Source organism: Lynx rufus, unplaced genomic scaffold (genome assembly GCF_022079265.1).
Source record: "Lynx rufus isolate CCGP_SWC_20201006 ecotype Redwood Valley unplaced genomic scaffold, mLynRuf1.p SCAF_8, whole genome shotgun sequence".
NCBI lineage: Eukaryota > Metazoa > Chordata > Mammalia > Carnivora > Felidae > Lynx > Lynx rufus.
The window spans coordinates 63,937,150-63,955,565 of NW_025814896.1; the positions used below are offsets into that span (position 1 = coordinate 63,937,150).

General features: G+C 37.0%; 1 protein-coding gene across 1 annotated transcript in view; it reads right to left on the reverse strand.

The window, feature by feature from the left end:
* LRPPRC (leucine rich pentatricopeptide repeat containing) overlaps nt 1-18,416 on the reverse strand; it is a 110,667-nt gene that overhangs the window by 31,069 nt on the left and 61,182 nt on the right. Inside the window, exons 24-27 of the mRNA XM_047068807.1 lie at nt 12,437-12,561; nt 11,850-11,956; nt 2,523-2,591; nt 1,636-1,726 (exon numbers count right to left, since the gene is read on the reverse strand). Of these exons, the coding sequence (XP_046924763.1) occupies nt 1,636-1,726; nt 2,523-2,591; nt 11,850-11,956; nt 12,437-12,561 (392 nt within the window). The remainder of the gene's footprint in view (nt 1-1,635; nt 1,727-2,522; nt 2,592-11,849; nt 11,957-12,436; nt 12,562-18,416) is intronic.

Here is an 18,416-nt window from a genome sequence, read left to right on the forward strand (position 1 = left end):
TTTCTAATTATATATTCAACAACAACAACCTCAGTATTATAGGCCAGAATTCATTCAAACCAAAGAATTGAATTTTAAGAATTTTGAGACTTTAAGAACTACATAGTGAAGTGTGTACTTCAATGCAGCCAACAAGTGAAATGTAAATTTTATGGAAAGTCTTATTTATACCATCAACATAGAAGACAAAGCTTCTAAAGATAATAAATACAAATTCAAAAAGACAAATGAACTAACTTATTCACTGCTGTCTATGGTGTTTGGTGAAGGAAAATTTCCCATGAGAAAAAGAAAATAATCTAGAGCAAATATCTATGAAGTGAAAAAGGGAGGGGAGGGAGAGGAGGGGATGGGAGGTCAGGTCACTATTCTTTTTTTTTTTTATTAAAAAAAAAATTTTTTTTATGTTTATTTTTGAGAGAGAGAGAGAGACAGTGAGCAGGGGAGGGGCAGAGAGAGTGGGAGACACAGAATCTGAAACAGGCTCCAGGCTCTGAGCTGTCAGCACAGAGCCTGATGTGGGGCTCGAACTCACAGACCGCGAGATCATGACCTGAGCCAAAGTTGGACGCTCAACTGACTGAGCCACCCAGGCGCCCCAGGGTCACTGACTATTATAAGTGTTGTTCCTCTCTACCCAAATACCTTAAAAGAGACTACCAAGTTCCCAGATGTATAAACTGGAATCAACACACTAGAGCAATGTTTGGTACTAGAGATCAAAAGTTTCAGAACACAGGGGAGCCTGGGTGGCTCAGTCAATTGGGTGGCCGACTTCGGCTCAGGTCATGATCTCATGGTCCGTGAGTCTGTGAGTTTCAGCCCCACGTCGGGCTCTGTGCTCACAGCTCGGAGCCTGGAGTCTGCTTCGAGTTCTGTGTCTCCCTCTCTCTCTGCACATCCCCCACTTGCACTCTGTCTCTCTCTCTCAAAAATAAATAAATATAAAAAAAAAAGGTCAGGACACAAATATAAATGCAGTACAAGGAAACAACTAAGAGTATGCGCAAAGATTATGGCACACAGATGGTTAATGCAGCGCTATTTTATAACACGGGAAACTGAATTCTATTCCAACGTCTAGCATTAGGAGATTGGCTGGGTAAATCTAGTACATCCATTCAATGAAGTTATTTGTAGGTAATAAAATATAAGAAAATGTCTATAGTATAGAAGCAGTCAAAACCGTATTATAACATAATCACATTTTAAAAACTAGCAACAAGTTTGTATATCAATATGCGTTCTTCTGGAAAAGGATCTTATAGACATGAACAGGTCAATGATTATGCTATTTATAGAAGTGACTGATTGATAAGTCTACTAGAGCACTTAAATAAAAAGAAAACATTAGTCTCTCCTCAAAAAGTCCCATTACATTCTGTGGCCCTGATGAAGATTTTTCTCATCTTCTGATTACTGCAGTAAGATTGTCAGAAATTATGAAACTTGTATGGTATCTAGTGATACAATGTAACATTCTGTGATAAAACTCAATCTGGCCTCTACTTAAACCTCCGTTAAAGGCTACACATTTAACAATCCCTGGACCTTCCTGATACTCCTTTCTAGCACCTGCCTTCAACAGAATAAATGTCACAAGATGAAAACATGAGGAATGGTCAGATTACTTACTATATAGTTTTAGCAGACTGTAGTACAGCTGGTCTCTATCACATTCAAATAGCTTCTGCGTTAGCTCCACTAATTTTTCTAGAGTTTCAACCTTAAAAATAAGAGTAACAGATGGATCTAGACTGTGTAAAGGATATATTTTATAATTCACAAATGTCAGTTGAATAATCCTTCAAATAAGCTTTACTCAAAGGGCAGATTAACTTCATTTAAAAATTTAAAGAGCCAAACCGAACAATGTGAATGTAGTTAATGCTTAAAAATGGCTAAAATGATAAATTTTGTTAGATGTATTTTACCACCATTAAAAAAAATGTTTTAGGTTGAAAAGCTGAAGGACTCTGCAGTCAAGAACAAAACATGAACAATCACCTAACTGAGGGAATCTCCATGAACATGCATTTTGAATAATTCAAAGATACTTGGGGTAGAGGGTAGAATTAGCACATCCTCTATTTATTAATAAGAACATTCCTCCACCCAAGTGGTATACTCCTCTTCCCCTGTGGCTTTTACTTTGCAGGATATGAACAAATATCTGCACTGGAGGAGACAGAAAGTAGAAATTCGACTTGGGCTCCCATCAAGCGACTCCTCTGGTCACTAAGAACTGAAGCAGATTTAAACTGCCAAGGAAACAAGGTTAGCCTGCTCAAGCCAACAACTAGGATAAAGCAAGTGAAAATCTTCAGGGCCCCAATTAAAATTTTTTGGGATTCCACGGCACCTCAGAAACAAGAATTAAGCTACCGCTTACCTGGAAAACAACCAAGATAACGCTGCTTCTATTAATAATGCTGTATGTCCCCAAATGCTCATATGACATGGAGGACACTTGCTTTCTACTCACAGTTTTAGGTGCTTGAGACCAGAAATTAAACACAAACCTGATTACTTGAAATGCATCTATCACAAAACCACTGAAGTCTTGAAGATCGAGCTCTAATGCCTGGAGTCTATAAAATAAAATAATCATACAGCACGTGAGGTAAAACTTAGCTAAATGTTAATTTCCCTTCAAAGTTTTCCTTCTACTGAATTTGCCACTTCCTTCCCAAATATATATCATAATAAAAGAAACCTGTAACTTAATACCATAGTTATCAAAGACTTTTAGGATTAAAACAGCATAAATGGTAACCGATATTTAACCAGTATCTAGAAGATTTGATTTACATCAAAATGTTGCTTTGTAGGTCAATTCTCATTCAATAAATCATTTTTTAAATATTAAAATGGTTAAGCTTTCTTTAGTTCAAAAAGAAACCTTGACTCGAACTAAACTCCAAAAGATGTCAAATCAAATACACACACACACAGTTTCTCTCTCTCTCAGAGATCCCAATGGACTCAAGAAGCAAAAACTATTGTTACAAAAACTTATTAACCATTATCACAACCATAAACCAATGGCTTTTACTTTTTCCTTTAACATGCTTTGTGAAGTTTAGTGATCAAAAAGTACTGACTACCACAAATGTCTGCCTAGTATCTAAAACTAAATGTTTAAAGAGCTAGGTACTTAAAACAAACTAAGTACTTTAAACTAGCTCACAGTCTTAGTTTACTTTAATGACTGAGACATAGGTTATATCCTCAATTGGAAATTACTAAGGTTTAGTCAATAACTCTGGCTGTAAAGCAATTATTTTACAATTCTCATACTGAAATAAAAGGAAAACCAATTCACACATAATTCCAAGGATTTGTCATTCTAACTATAGTATTTTCATCATCTGTAAGAGGGCTTCACCATTAAATACTACATTTCAATCACAGCATTATGATAAGAAAACTACACACTCATTAGCCCTGGCTGCTCCAGTCTAGAGGAGGTACCTTTACTGCTTTCTCCACTCCGCTTTGTTGACTAAACCAGGTACCCCTCCAATCTGATCTCTTATTTATAAGTCTTCATTATTTTTTACCTCTTAAAATAATATTGTACAATGTTAAATTAAGAAACGAAGCAGACACTAACACCTCAGAGTTTTGGCAGAATGACAGAAAAGCTGGTACAGCAGAAGCTGTTTAAGTGTTCTCATTCTAACTGTGCAAGTATGCACATTTGGGGATACAAGAATGAAATGCTGAATAAATTACTTGTTTAAATATATTCTCAAATATCATTAATATTTACATTTGCACACAATTTCTACTCAAGGGTTTTCTCATCTAATTACCTGTTTTGTTTCAAGTACATTACACTGAAAATGAAACCAAATGAAATCTAACATATCCAAAAAGCACTTGCAAAAATTCTGGACAGTCTTCATTAGAAGAAGGCAAAACGCCAGGACTGTTACATTCATTCACTTATAACTTTCAACGTTAACGCTGATCCAAATGCCAACAATCTTCTATGGTAAACTCTTCCTTTTTGTGGCTGATTAATCTGCCTGTCACTGGCAGGACAGCTTACAGCAGATATTCCTATGTTTCATTTTGAAATTGAGAACTGTTTTCACATTATAAATCTCAATCATCAAAAGAACATCTAGGTCAGATTAACTAAATCTCCTAGGCTTCTGTAATAGTCTACATTTCTGGCTTATCTCTTAACATCTTATTGAATTTTAAACACTACAAGTTGAAAGCAAAAATAGAAAATGTAATAAAAATATGGAGAAGAACAGAATTCTAATTGGGATGTTAAATATAACTTATCAAAAAAACCGGTTAACACTTAATTAAAACAAGTGAACTTACCTAGTTTTTTTTCTCGTTTTGCGACAATCTAATTAATGGACAGTGAGGATAAAGTAATTACTGTAATAAAAAACCTGGCATGTTTGTTTCCCCCTGGGTTACTGGGCTTCAAAACATTCTTTGTGATGTTCCAATTTAGTAGTAAGTTCACTTGTATAAGAATAATAGTAAGCCAAAAGAAAAAATAATTTTCATTTAATTTCATTCCATTACTCTGATATAAATTTCCTGTTATCGTAATAGGCTTCTATACATACTAGTAAAAATACCTATCAAGTAATTATTGTCTTTAAAGCAGAAAGAGATGAAGATTCTTCTACTTCAAATCGATCTCAAGGAAAACTATCTTAAATTTGACTCAAATACAAGTTTTTACCTGTTTTGATTTTTCCTGCCATTAGTGCTAGAAACATGAAATGGAAAACAAACAACTACCCTAGCCCCACACCCTCTAGGCAGCATGGGAGGAAAACCAAGTGCATGAGAGGGACCGGAAGTTTATGTCCAACTATTTATGTCCATAGCTAGAAAAGCAAAGGAGGAAAAGGGTATCATGGAGCTTACTAAATCTTCTGATATTTGTCCTTTGCTCTAAAATCTTCTGAGATTGACAATAAAGACCATGTCTAGAGGAGTAAGGAAAATATGGCTGAGCAAGTCAAACTAGCAGACTAACTATGGTAAAGTAAACATGACCCATTTAACTAGGCATTACAGGAGATGCTAAAGAGAGGGGGTATGAACTGGTATGAGAACTGACATCCATCTCTTGAAATGTGGGAAGTCACGGGGGAAAAAACTAGCTCTAAAAATCCTTCTGAGGGGCGTCTAGCTGGCTCAGTGGGAAGAGCGTGCAACTCTTGATTTCCAGGTTGTGAGTCTGAGTCCCACGTGGAGTGCAGAGATTTCTTAAAAATAAAATCTTTTTTAAGATTTGGTGCAGAGCCCAATGCGGGGGGCTCGAAGTCACAAACTGTGAGATCATGACCTGGGCCAAAATCAAGAGTCAGACGCTTAAGCAACTGTGCCACCCAGGCGCCCCTAACCTTTTGGTTCTAAACACAAAACCATAAAAAGAAAAAAGGTTTTGCCCCCCTGAGAAGATAGCAAAATTACTCTGGCTACAATGTGATGGAAGAGTAACAGCAGATAAGAAGAGGGAGAAAAATCAAGAGAATAATTCTGGAGAAAGGATAAGTTCTTTTGATGGTTTAGATTACTAAGGGGTCAAGAGATCATGGAGGTCATACTGCAATATATAAATGCATCAAATCAACATGCTGCATGCCTTAAACTTATGCAATGCTGTATCTTATCTCAATTTTAAAAAGAGAGAGAGGTCACAGAGATAGGAATTGGTGTAAAAGAACCAAGAGAAAATGTGAAATCAGGACCCGATTTCAAATTCCATGCCTACTACTAACTAAACAAGCTCCACATGGACACTCCAAACTAGTTTCTTTGCCCTAATTACTTCTCAGAGTTGTTTTGTGAGAGAACCCCAAGCAGGCGCCGCACTGTCAGTGTAGAGCCTGATGTGGGGCTCAAATTCACAAACCGTGAGATCATGACCTGAGCTGCCACCAGGAGTCAGATGCTTAACCAACTAAGCCACCAGGTGTCCCCATAATAAAGTCCTTTCTTAAATGAGAAAATACCATTACACTATATGCCAACAAATTGGAGAACCAAGAAAAAATGGATAAATTTCTGGAAACATACAACCTTCCAAAACCAAATCAGGAAGAAATAGAATATTTGAACAGATCAATTCCTAGCAATGAAATCGATTCAGTAAACAAGTAAGTCCCAGGACCAGATAGCTTCACAGGTAAATTCTACCAAATATCGGAAGAACAGTAAATTCCTATTCTTCTCAAATTATTAAAAAAAAAAAAAAAAAAAAACAGAAAAGAAAGCTTCGAAATTCATTCTACAAGGGCAGCATTACCCAGATTTAAAAAAGTAAAACCATTTTAGTTTATGATAATTTCTAGCTATGGGACTAAAACTCGGGAGGCCTGCACTTTAGACCAAATCTCTGCTAAGATAATCATAAAAGAGGTATCATCTATAAAGACAGAACCGGGGCACCCAGGTGGCTCAGTCGGTTAAGCAGCTGACTTCGGCTCAGGTCACGATCTCACGGTCTGTGGGTTCAAGCCCTGCATCGGGCCGGGCTCTGTGCTGACAGCTCAGAGCCTGGAGCCTGTTTTGGATTCTGTGTCTCCCTCTCTCTCTGCCCCTCCCCTGCTCACACTCTGTCTCTCTCTCTCTCTCTCAAAAATAAACAAACATTAAAAAAAATTTTTTTTAAATAAATAAAATAAAGACATAACAAAGTTTCTGTCTCTGTGTATCAGGGGCCTTAATGGTAATAACATTTCACCTACTTCTAAGAAATGGTCCTATGTAAATAATCTGAAAACCAAATATACCTGCATCTATAGCTTAAGATGTGAGTTATGATTTCTTTGTAATAGTAAAAATTTTTCTCAAAAGAAAAATGGGCAAATAAACTTTTTTTATTTAAAAGTTTATATAAAAGTTTATATAAAAGTGGGCAAATTCACTTATACAATGGAATGATAAGGTCATTAAAAATAATGCTTAGAAGAGTTCTTAATTACATGGAGGGAAATGCAGAAGCAGAGATGTAGGGTAAAGCTATGGTACGATTTATTTCAATTATATATAAAAGAAACAGGCACTGAATAAAGTACAGAAAAACCACAGGGATGACTAGACGAGTAGTGAGATTAATAGTGTGTCTTCGGACTTGGAATATTTTAAACAGTAACATGTGCAGTAAATTTTGTTTGAGTCTATTCACAGGGGAAAAAACAAACGTCAGATTGATCATCATCACTGGTACAACACAGAATACAGTTCACAAAATATTTACCTGATATTATTAAATAAGTTTGTAAAAATAATTTGTGAACATTTCCCCAATTTCATTCCAGAATGTGCCAGAAGAACACTGAGAGGAACTAGGGATAGTTAGCCTGCAGAGGATGAGACTGCAGGAGAGAGACAAAAGGTCTGACTTCAACACAGGGAAGAAGGCCACACAGAAGGAAGGGAATAAAACTAACATTTATTAAGTGTTTGATAATGCTGCCCCTCACCTGCTTGTGCTCTCTCTCTCTCTCAAAATAATAAATAAACCTTATTTAAGGGGGGGGGGGAAGGCACCTGGGTGGCTCTGTCAGTTAAGCGTCTGACTCTTGACCTCAGTTCAGGTCATGATCTCACAGTTCATGAGTTCAGGCCCCACATCAAGCTCTGAGCTGATGGCTCAGAGCCTGCTTGAGATTCTGTCACTCTTTCTCTCTGCCCCTCACCTGCTGTGCTCTCTTTCGCTCTCTCAAAATAAACAAATAAACTTTATATTTAAAAAAAGTGTTTGATAATGTACCACTCTTTGAGTGTTATCTGATAGAGTCCTGAAAGACAGAACAAGGATGAAAGATGGAAGCACTTTCCTACCTCAGAGCCTTTGCACAGGGAGTTCCCTCTACATGAAATGTTTTTGCCGCCACTCTACATGGCTGGTTCCCAATCCATCCTTTAGTTCTCATCCCAAACATCACTTTCTCAGAAAGACTGAGTCTGGAACAGACCCTTTCTATGTCAATTACTACATTATATAGACTCATTTTTTTAAGGTCTTTCTCTAGGATTAGATTGCAAGATGTCATCAGTAATTATTTGTTAATGATATAAAGAAGAAAAGGAAAGAGGGAAGAAGGGAAGAAGGGAGAGAGGGGAAATTGGTCAAACAGGATTGACCTGGAGGGCATTATGCTAAGTGAAGTCAGGCAGAGAAAAGACAAATACAGTATAATCTCAAACTCCTAGAACAGTGGTTGTCAGGGGCTCAGAGAAAATGAGGAGACGTTGGTCAAAGGGTACAAACTTCCTCTATAAGATGAACAGGTTCTGGGGACCTAATGTACAACATGGTGATAGTATAATATAATAGTATGTTATAGGGGTGTCTGGCTGGCTCAGTCAGAGAAGAATGTGCAACTCTTGATCTTGGGATTGTTGAGTCTGAGCCCCACACTGGACATTACTTAAATAAATACAACTTTAAAAAATGTTATTAATTTAAAAAATATATCCTTGAAAGCTGCTGAGAGTAAATTGTAAATGTTCTCACCATAAAAATGGTGTATGTAATGTAATTACATAAATGTAATTTACATAAATGTAAATCAGAGGCGCCTGGGTGGCTCAGTTGGTTAAGTGTCTGACTCTCGGTTTCAGCTCAGGTAATGATCTCATGGTTCGTGAGTTCGAGTCCTTCATCGGACTCTGCACTGACAATGCAGAGCCTGCTTGAGATTCCTCTCTCCCTCTCCTCTCTCTCTCTCTGTCCCACTTTCTCTCTCAAAATAAATAAATAAACTTAAAAAAGACAAGTAATCAAATCAACATAATGTACACTTAAACTGACACAATGTTATATGTCAGTTATCGCAATAAAGCTGGGGAAAAAGAACTATTTAGAGATTTCCCTTTCTACTTCTTTGCTCTACCTCTAATACCTGTAGTAACCTTCCCAGACCCCATCAGACTCTCAAATGTTAAAGTACTACTATATTCATCAACCCCCACCTCATACTCTATTTTCTCCAGAAAGTCTTGCCTAATTTCCTTCACTGGGAGTAAGTTCCACCCTTGAACTTTCAGAACGATTCATACTTTTCTTGTAGCAGTGAACATTTCTCAGTCTCATATAGTAATTATCCTCACACGTTAATCTCACATTCAAAGAGCTTCACATTAGTTCTTAGTCTGATTTCCTTTTCTCTCTTACTTTCATTTGGAAGAGAATACTTTCTCTGAGTATTAAGAATATGTATGCTCATTACAGAAAACTCAGAATATACGGAAAAGTATAAAGTAAAATAGCTATAAATCCAATCTCCTGCAATAAACCATGTGTAGAAGTAAAATATAAAGGCTATGTTAAAAGGTATTCTATATGATATATGTACATGGGCTCATTTAAAAAACAACACAAGTTGCTGTTACACTGAATACTGTAATACACACTGAATCCTGCCTCTTCTTTCTTCATTTAATGTGAACATTTTCATAACTGGTTTATCTGATCTCTCACAGTCCATGAAATACAAAGAAGCTTCACCATACATTCTGCTTTGAAAACTCAACGCCAGCAAGTCTACCCATTGACAAGACACTATTGGCATTTTTGGAAATGATAAAAAATGTTGCTCACTGTTTACAATATTCTTTCATACACTGATACAGTCATAGTTGATTAATTTTTATTATTTTTTATATTTCAACAATTCTGAGAAAACTATGAGAGAGAATTCCAGGTCTTGAATTATTTATTTTTTTGGGGGGGGGTAGTATGTGAGCAACAGAGAGAGAGAGAGAGAGAGAATCCTAAGCAGGCTCCCTACTCTCAGCATGGAACCAGACGCGGGGCTCAATCTCACCAACCATGAAATCATGACCTGAGCCGAAATCAAGAGTCAGGCACTTAACTCAGCCACCCAGGTGCCCCTGGGTCTTGAATTTTAATAGTGAAAAAAATAAGTAAGTTCCCACTTTAATTCAATTCCAACTAACCATCAAAAAAAGAAACTAAAAATGTGCTTCAGTCTATTCTCATGTATTACACACCTGCTGTCCTACCCTACAACACGACAGGGGTTCCACAAAGCCATTCTTTATCCTTTAAGCAATTTTGTACACATCCACTATGAAAATTCTGTCATCAGTAGACAGCCATCCCTAAATGATTATGCTCAATGATGTGGCATTTGGCAAAGCTTTAAAGTAATTAAGAGGCAGTTTTCTCTTGCCTATTCATGTGACAACATGTACCTTTCTGCTGAGCATCATATTGTGAATTGCGCAGGGTAAAGAAGATAACACAATCCCTACTTTTGAGGGGCAAAGAGAATTAATATTATTGATTACTACCATAATCCAGGAAACATGCAAGCTGCTTTACATACATTATGTGATTGAATCTTAAAGAAAGATACTATATTCCCTTTTATAGATGAGGAAGCTTAAAAAGGTTTAGTAAACTGTCCATTACCACACTAGCAAGTAGATGGCAAAAGGCAAACTCACTCTTATGCCTTTGGCTCTTCCTATAACATGTTGCTTATTCCATAAAGAGACACGCATGATTTCCTACCGTAGAGCCACTTGCCACTATTATCTGAATACCTGAGCTTCATTTCTCCTCTGATCAGTGCCCTGCTAATACTGATACCATGCATACAGAGCAGAAGAACTCAAAAGACTTCTGAAGAGGTGAATCTTAAGAGCTTCCTGCATTTTCAGATACACTGTGCACTTTCAATGAAAGAATTTATACTATTTTCTAGAAAATTCAAATGGACTATGTGAGCTACAGAAGCACCTGTCCAAGACAGCACATCCCACTTCCCTCTGACAGGAGGACAGATTGAGTTGTAAGACAGACAGACAGACAGACAGACAGGGAGGAACATTCTGAATCAGTATCACAGTCTTCCCTTTTCATATTTTTCTGCGAAAAACATCAAGAGAAACTAAAGATTTTCTGGGTTATATAACTACATTTTCAATTTCATGATAAGCAGTCATCAATATACAAACAAGGAAGCCACACATCACCTTTGGGAAATTTTGGAAAAAGACACAGAGTAATGGCAAAGTATGATCTGACAGAAACATGATTAAGGATATGTTTACAAGTCTATTCTATTTATTTCACATTAAGTATTTTTTTCTTAAGGTAATGGGTCTATCCTCTGTGGAATGTTTTATGTAGAGGAAACAGAATTGTTTAATAGTGAAAATAATCATAATTTGGACAGACTTTATATAGTTGCCCTTTGACTTATCAATTTCAGTAAGCAAAATTTCAATCAAGCCTAGATAAAATACACTAATCCTAAGTAGGCCAGGTTTGTCACCTACCATTTCCCATAAGCTGCTTACCATAGTTTAAAAAAAAAAAAAAAAAAAAAAAAAGGAGAAGAAGAAGAAGAAATTTTAAATTAAATGCCAAACAGTTGCAGACAGCACTTGTTTGGCTGATTAACTTGTAGACAAGCATTACAAATAAATCTGAGCATGGTCTGCAGCAAATTAAATTCCACTGCTTTTAAGAACAAAGAATTCCTTGGCAAAGAGGATTAGCAACTTTACACCCAGGAATGCCAGTTTAATTTAATTGTTCCACAATCCAAGATTTAATATGCAAATATCATTTTGATACATAACAGTGAATTTAACAAAGTGAGGAAACAAATTCAATATACAACCAGGCTGCCTTTTCTGAACTGTAATTACATACAATAAAGAAGCTGGCCGAGTACCCCCCCAGCCCCCATTACTGGGATTGAATTATATTAACATGAATCAGAACAACTGTAATTAAAGGTTAAAATTCTTAAACATATTCCAATTAAGAGTCTAAATAGCTGTCCAATTAGAATACTGTAGTTAAAAAATCATACCTCAATGATCTTCTTGGCCTCTTTGTAATTTCCTGTTTGTAGGAAGGCGAAAAAGAGATCATACAGCATTGTCATTTCACCTTGTTCTTGGCTCACAAAGTTCATTGCTGGAGAGGAAAGAAAAAAACAAAGCAGAGGAAAAAATACTAAAACACTTGAAGTTCTGGACAAATACAAGAAAACTTTAAAACAAATACTTAGAATGACTTAAAGACTGATGCTGTATCAACCTATTTTCTGTCACATTCCTTATCTAAGGGTATACATTTATGACAGTGAGGACCTAAGACTAGTTTCACGGAGGACTGGTGAGGGTGAGAGGGAAAAACTCCTCCTAAAGGCAGATTACCAAGAAGCAGAGCAAAAAATAATAGAGGGGCAAGTTTGCAAAATGAACAGTTATTACAATCAAGGACATTTATAGCATTGAAAATCTACCTTTTTAATTTAGAATTTAATTTAGAAGCACAACAAAGTTTCTCTGGATGTGCTTCCCTTCCTGTTAAATTTTCTCTTCACAGCAATGCATTCAGATTAAGCAAGCAAGAGGGGGAAAAGAATACACCAAGATACTGGAGGTGACCAACCTTTCTGAATTAGATCAGTCTCGCCTTTCTCTATTAGTTTACATAAGACATCATGAATCCTTGGTAATACTTTATACTTTTCATAGCAGTCAATGGTGACTTCAAGAGCGGCACTTAAGTCATCCCTTGGAAACATCAAAATATTAACAATGAATACACAAAATGTACAAGACCAGTCAAAATGTACAAGATGAGCTTTACTCAATAAAGCCAAAATGGGGAGGGGGGAGGGAGAGAAAATAATCCTTGTATAGTATAAATAAATGTTCAGAGTACAGACATCATGAGCAGTTCCCTGTTGTCCCTCCTTTATCTTTTATTATTTTGTTTGCTAAACAGCACTCTTAAAAATAAGTCCAGGTGCACCTGGGTGGCTCAGTCGGTTGACTGTCTCAATTTAGCTTAGGTCATGGTCTCGCGGTTCATGAGCTCGAGCCCCACGTTGGGCTCACAGCTCTCAGCACAGAGCCAGCTTCAGATCCTCTGTCCCACTTTCTCCGCTCTTCCCCCACTTGCCCTCTCCCTCAAAAATAAGCAAACATTAAAAAGAAAAAAATCCAAATGGGGGAGCCTGGGTGGCTCAGTCAGTTAAGCATCTGACTCTTAATTTAGGTTCAGGTTATGATCCCAGGGTTGTGAGACCAAGCCCCACATTTGGCTCTGTGCTGGGTGTGGAGCCTGTTTAGATTCTCTCTGTTTTTCTATCACACATGCACGCGTACTCCCTGTCTCTCAAAAAAACCCAAAAAGTCCAAATAAATGAAGGCATTCTCTGAGATTATTACAAATAAAACCTGATTTCACATATTAAGATGCTATAAGAACACATTATTTCTAAAAATAAGGACTACTATCAAATATTTTTTCCAAATACTTATGTATGTTCATGGCCCTTAATAATTCTAGATTTGGGAAGCTTTATGAAATGTCCAGCAATAACTACCAAGGAATTTTTGAGTACTTTTTTCTTTTTTTAAGTAATTTCTACACCCTGTATGGGGCTCAAACTCACGACCCCAAGATCAAGAGTTGCACACTCCTCTGACTGAGCCAGTCAGGTGCCCCTTGAGTACTTTCAACTTTATCATCCTAGTTTTCATACTGCCACCTCTCCAGACAAGGAGAAAATAACTTCAGGATTCATAATACAGAAACCTTACTGTGGGTAAAAACGAGGACATTCTTAAGATCAGTGAATTCTAGGAGAACCCTGAAGAAATTTCTCATTAGAGGGTGAGGTTTTTAAAATTATTTCCAGGAGTACCTGACTGGCTCAATCAGTGGAGCATGCAACTCTTGATCAAAAAGAGTTGTGAGTTTGAGACCCACAGTGGGCATAGAGATTACTTAAAAATAAAACCTTAAAAAAACATTATTTCTAATTGTAAAGTTAGGGCTTCTTTTCTGTGGTAATAAATTAAAATGAAAAGATATTTTCTAAATCAGAGTTTCTTCAATTTTTTTTTAATGTTTATTTTTGAGAGAAAGAGAGACAGAGGGCGAGCAGAGGAGGCAGAGAGAGAGAGAGAGAGAGAGAGAGAGAGAGGGAACCTAAAGCAGGCTCCAGGCTCTGAGCTGTTGGCACAGAGCCCAACACAGGGCTCGAACCCACAGGCTGCAAGATCATGACCTGAGCCAAAGTCGGCCGCTCAACCGACTGAGCCACCCAGGTGCCCCAAGCCAGAGTTTCTTAAACAAGAGTGTGGAAATACATCGTTATGAGTCCTCAAAAACCACTTTTTCCTTTAAAAGGAAAATGACAGTGTGAGAAATGTGTAAGACCTTAGAAAAACTGTAGAAACTGTGTGATCCAATTCTACATCCCATCCTCCTTTATTTTAAAATAGATGAGGAAATGAAGGCATGTACAGACTGAATGATTAGCCTAAGGCTACTAGGTAAACAGAGGAAGGCACTGCCTTCGGGTCCCTAGACTTCTCACTTTCAGCTAACTACCTCTACTTATACATTATGCTCTATTTAAAGCACTGCTGTTTGTTTAATCTTATAATAAGGTGGTGCAATTTGGAAGAGGAAATTAAGGAGTTTTGAAGAGAATGTATGAAATATAGACAGACAGGCATGGTTAGTGACAGTTCATAACAAGCTCTGTGGAGAAAACACCTTTCTCTCACACATGCAACAGTTTTCAAAAGGAAGAAAGCATTTTTAAATTTTCTGTTCAAGCCCTAACATTTTGGTCCATTATACAAATGTTCTGTTGCCCGAGACTGAATTACTATTTTATCTAGACTAAGATTTTAAGCTCTACTGAAAGGAAAATACCACGAAGAAGTGTTAATTTTACTGCAATAATACTGACACAGTGAAAACGAGCCGATCCTGAGGGAGCTCTACCTTCTCCCCTTCCTAAGCCCTGTTTACAGTGCATCTTCTGGCACCCCACAGAGTCATTTGAATTTTTGTCATTTGGGGTGAAGACTAAATTACAGGTTAATTTCAAAACTGCACGTAGATGTTGCAGGCTAGATTACTGTCATACAAGGGAAATGCTACAGTAGCTACCACATACGCTATAAACCTTTATATAATCAGTATTTCCCCTTGCTTCAGACACAAGTTCAGTTACTAGCTTTCTACAATTCCATTTAACGGAAAACCACTAAAATATTTTCAAGAGAATAAGTAACACATACTGATTTTTCTAAAGCAGTATGATCTGCTTTTTCAGATCAACTCCCAAACTAGAATAGTACGTCTCAATTGTATTTCCTCTACATTAGGTCAAAGCTATCAATAAATGAATGAATAATTGCTCTGTCAATCAAAGAGACATGTTAACAGTCTTTGGTCTCCAAATACATGCTTCTGAAGATTATACATACTCAGAACAACAACAGAAAAGACAAGAATACCAAACTGGAAATAATTCATATATTTGTTAGTAATTTTAAGTACCACTGTTACTGTTCTCAGGTTGCCAACAAAATGAGTTAGAAATCTATAATGAAACATTTCATACAAAGTGTACTCATGACAGAAATGAACTAATGTAATGACCTGGGGTGGGGGGTGGGGGGAGGGAGGAATGAACTAATAATTAGCCGGCTCTTTTCAATCCCTATCATCTACATTCTGACTTATGGCTGATTATGTCATTTTAAAAAGAGATAAAAATATCCATGTTTCATATGATATGATGTCATCATTAATCTTTCCTATTAAAGCTTAAAAACTTGTGTGATAAAAATGAAAAATACGAAAAAGTATCTAAAATCAACACAAGTAGCTGTATACTCACAGGACTTTTGAATTTCAATCCCACTTGGTAAGTACTACATGCAGCTTTGGCTGTAGCCATGTGATAAATTTCCAGAAGTGGTGATGAAAGGCAGATTATCACAATGGCTGAACTCAAGGATCTATGGGTTCCCTCCCAGTTCTAATTCTCTAATGTGAGGTTCTGTGAATTTGAGCTTATTAGATTAGATTCATCAACTCAAATGTTTCACACCACCAGAGAAAACCATCACATGAAAGTACGACTTTTATTAGACAAGATGAAATCAGTAAGAACAGCAAAACATAAAAAGGAAAAAGTGGAACTGCTTTATACCCAAGATGTGGGACAGCACTTTATCAGTGTGCCTCGAGGTTCCGTGACCTCAAATGATTCCATGATCTCCTTTGCACACTTTAAACCCTAGAATGGATTTAAAACCCTACTCTAAAATAACAATAATGCTTTGAAGAAATCTTGTTGGTAACATTAATTCTGGATCCAAAGCTTTTGATTCTATGCTTACTCAGCATATATTCATAACTCTGAAAGCTTTATGTACAATTGAATCACAAATTTTTAAAAGCCCATTCCTGATAAAAATTTAGCCACCGCTGTCACAAACCTCAAATAATGCTAAAAGAAAACAACTCTATAACATATCAGTATCTCTAAAAATAGGGGGGGTGGCCCCAAGGTGGCTCAGTCTGTTAAGGTTCTGTCTTCGGCTCAGGTCATGATCTCACAGTTCATGGCTTCAAGCCCCACATCAGCTTACATGCTGCGAGTGTGAAGCCTGCTTGGGACTGTCTCTGTCTCTCCCTGTCCCTCTCCCACTGAGGCTTTCTCCCACAAATTAAATAAACTTGAAAAAAAAAACAGAAAAAAGAAAAAAAAAAAACTGTAACTAAGACTTTTTTCCAATGACTAGACCCTCCCCCCCAAATATTTCAATGAAGTACATAAAACAATTTTCATGAATGAAACTATATATGCCAATAAGCAATCATTTAAAAACTTTTTTTCATTGATGCAAACATAAGGTTTATCAAATTCTGTGAGTCTATGAAATGAGGCAGAAGAGAGGAAAGGAATATCCTAAATTCTCAATTTTAAGAACAAGTATCTAAGATAGGTTGAGTCCAGTAAGTAATTTGAACATTTAAAAGAGAGTTCTGGGGCACCTGGGTGGCTCAGTTGGTTAAGCCTCCGACTTTGGCTCAGGTCATGGATCTCACGGTTCGGGAGTTTGAGCCCCGTGTCAGGCTCTGCCCTGACAGCGCAGAGCCTGGAGCCTATTTCGGATTGTGTGTCTCCCTCTCTCTCTCCGCCCCTCCCCTGCTCATGCGCTGTCCCTCTCTCAAAAATAAACATTAAAAAAAATTAAAGAAAAAATAAAAGAGAGTTTTATTTATCAACGTGAATGGACTCGGCCCATATTAAAATTCACTCTAGGGGCGCCTGGGTGGCGCAGTCGGTTAAGCGTCCAACTTCAGCCAGGTCACGATCTGGCGGTCTGTGAGTTCTAGCCCCGCGTTGGGCTCTGGGCTGATGGCTCAGAGCCTGGAGCCTGTTTCCGATTCTGTGTCTCCCTCTCTCTCTGCCCCTCGCCCGTTCATGCTCTGTCTCTCTCTGTCCCAAAAATAAATAAACGTTGAAAACAAAAAAACAAAACAAAACAAAACAAAAATTAAAAAAAATAAATAAATAAAATAAAATTCACTCTAGAATCTCTAATTCACTTTTTAAGGGAACATGACTGAACATAAAACTACTACAAACTGTAATTTTCCATTATTACATGGAGGAATATCCAAAATGGCAAGCTTGAAGCTCAGATAGCAAATCTGTTGCCACCTTTTGTTTCGGTCATTATTATGAAATTAAAGTATGTTATGTCACTGACGGAAAAACAAACACTGGACATACATCCATATGAGGCATCCACTGAACACAAAAATACCTTCTCAAAGATACTAGGAAACAAAGCACTCTTAAGTCAAATTCCTCACTATACATAACTGTAAAAACCACAAATGCATCTCACAGAATCTCATGTTGTTAGAACTAGTGACAACGATCTATTCACCTATCAGTAGCCTCAAACTTAATCTCCTTACTTATCGTAAATAACTTTCCAATCCAGAGAGTATACTTGATTTAAACAACGAAAAAGAGACAAATATTGATTTTTAATTGGAATAAGGTGCTTCGACATTATGCATAAAGTGTTCGTGAGGTGGTAATTTACCTAAAGGGCATACTGCCTGAAAAGCTCTCAAAATCGGAAATCACTAGAGAAAAGGGGAGTCTGGGGGAGAAAAAAGTTTAAAACAAGAAAAAAAAAACAATTCACTCTAAGAACAAACTATTCTATAAATCTTAAGCAGTTGTTCAGTGTGGAAAGAAATCAATTCAAGAGAAACCATCGTCCTCATAAAAATTATTCTGTAAGGAGAACCAGCCTTTGAAAGAGCTAAATGTTTTTTTTCTGTTCATCATCTATAAATGAGGAATCTTCAAGTAGACTGGTGTTGCAATTACAACTAATCCTCCCCAAAAAATTAACTGTGTTGAAGGCTTTGTAATTTCCCTAGGTACAATTTAGCTGTCACTTACTTTAAAATTTACTCAAACATGCGTTCGGAACAGCACTAACTTCACATGTCAAGAGCTTTCCAGCCAATTGAGTCTAAACTGGAAGTCGGTGTTAAACAACTGAATGATTAGACAAGATAG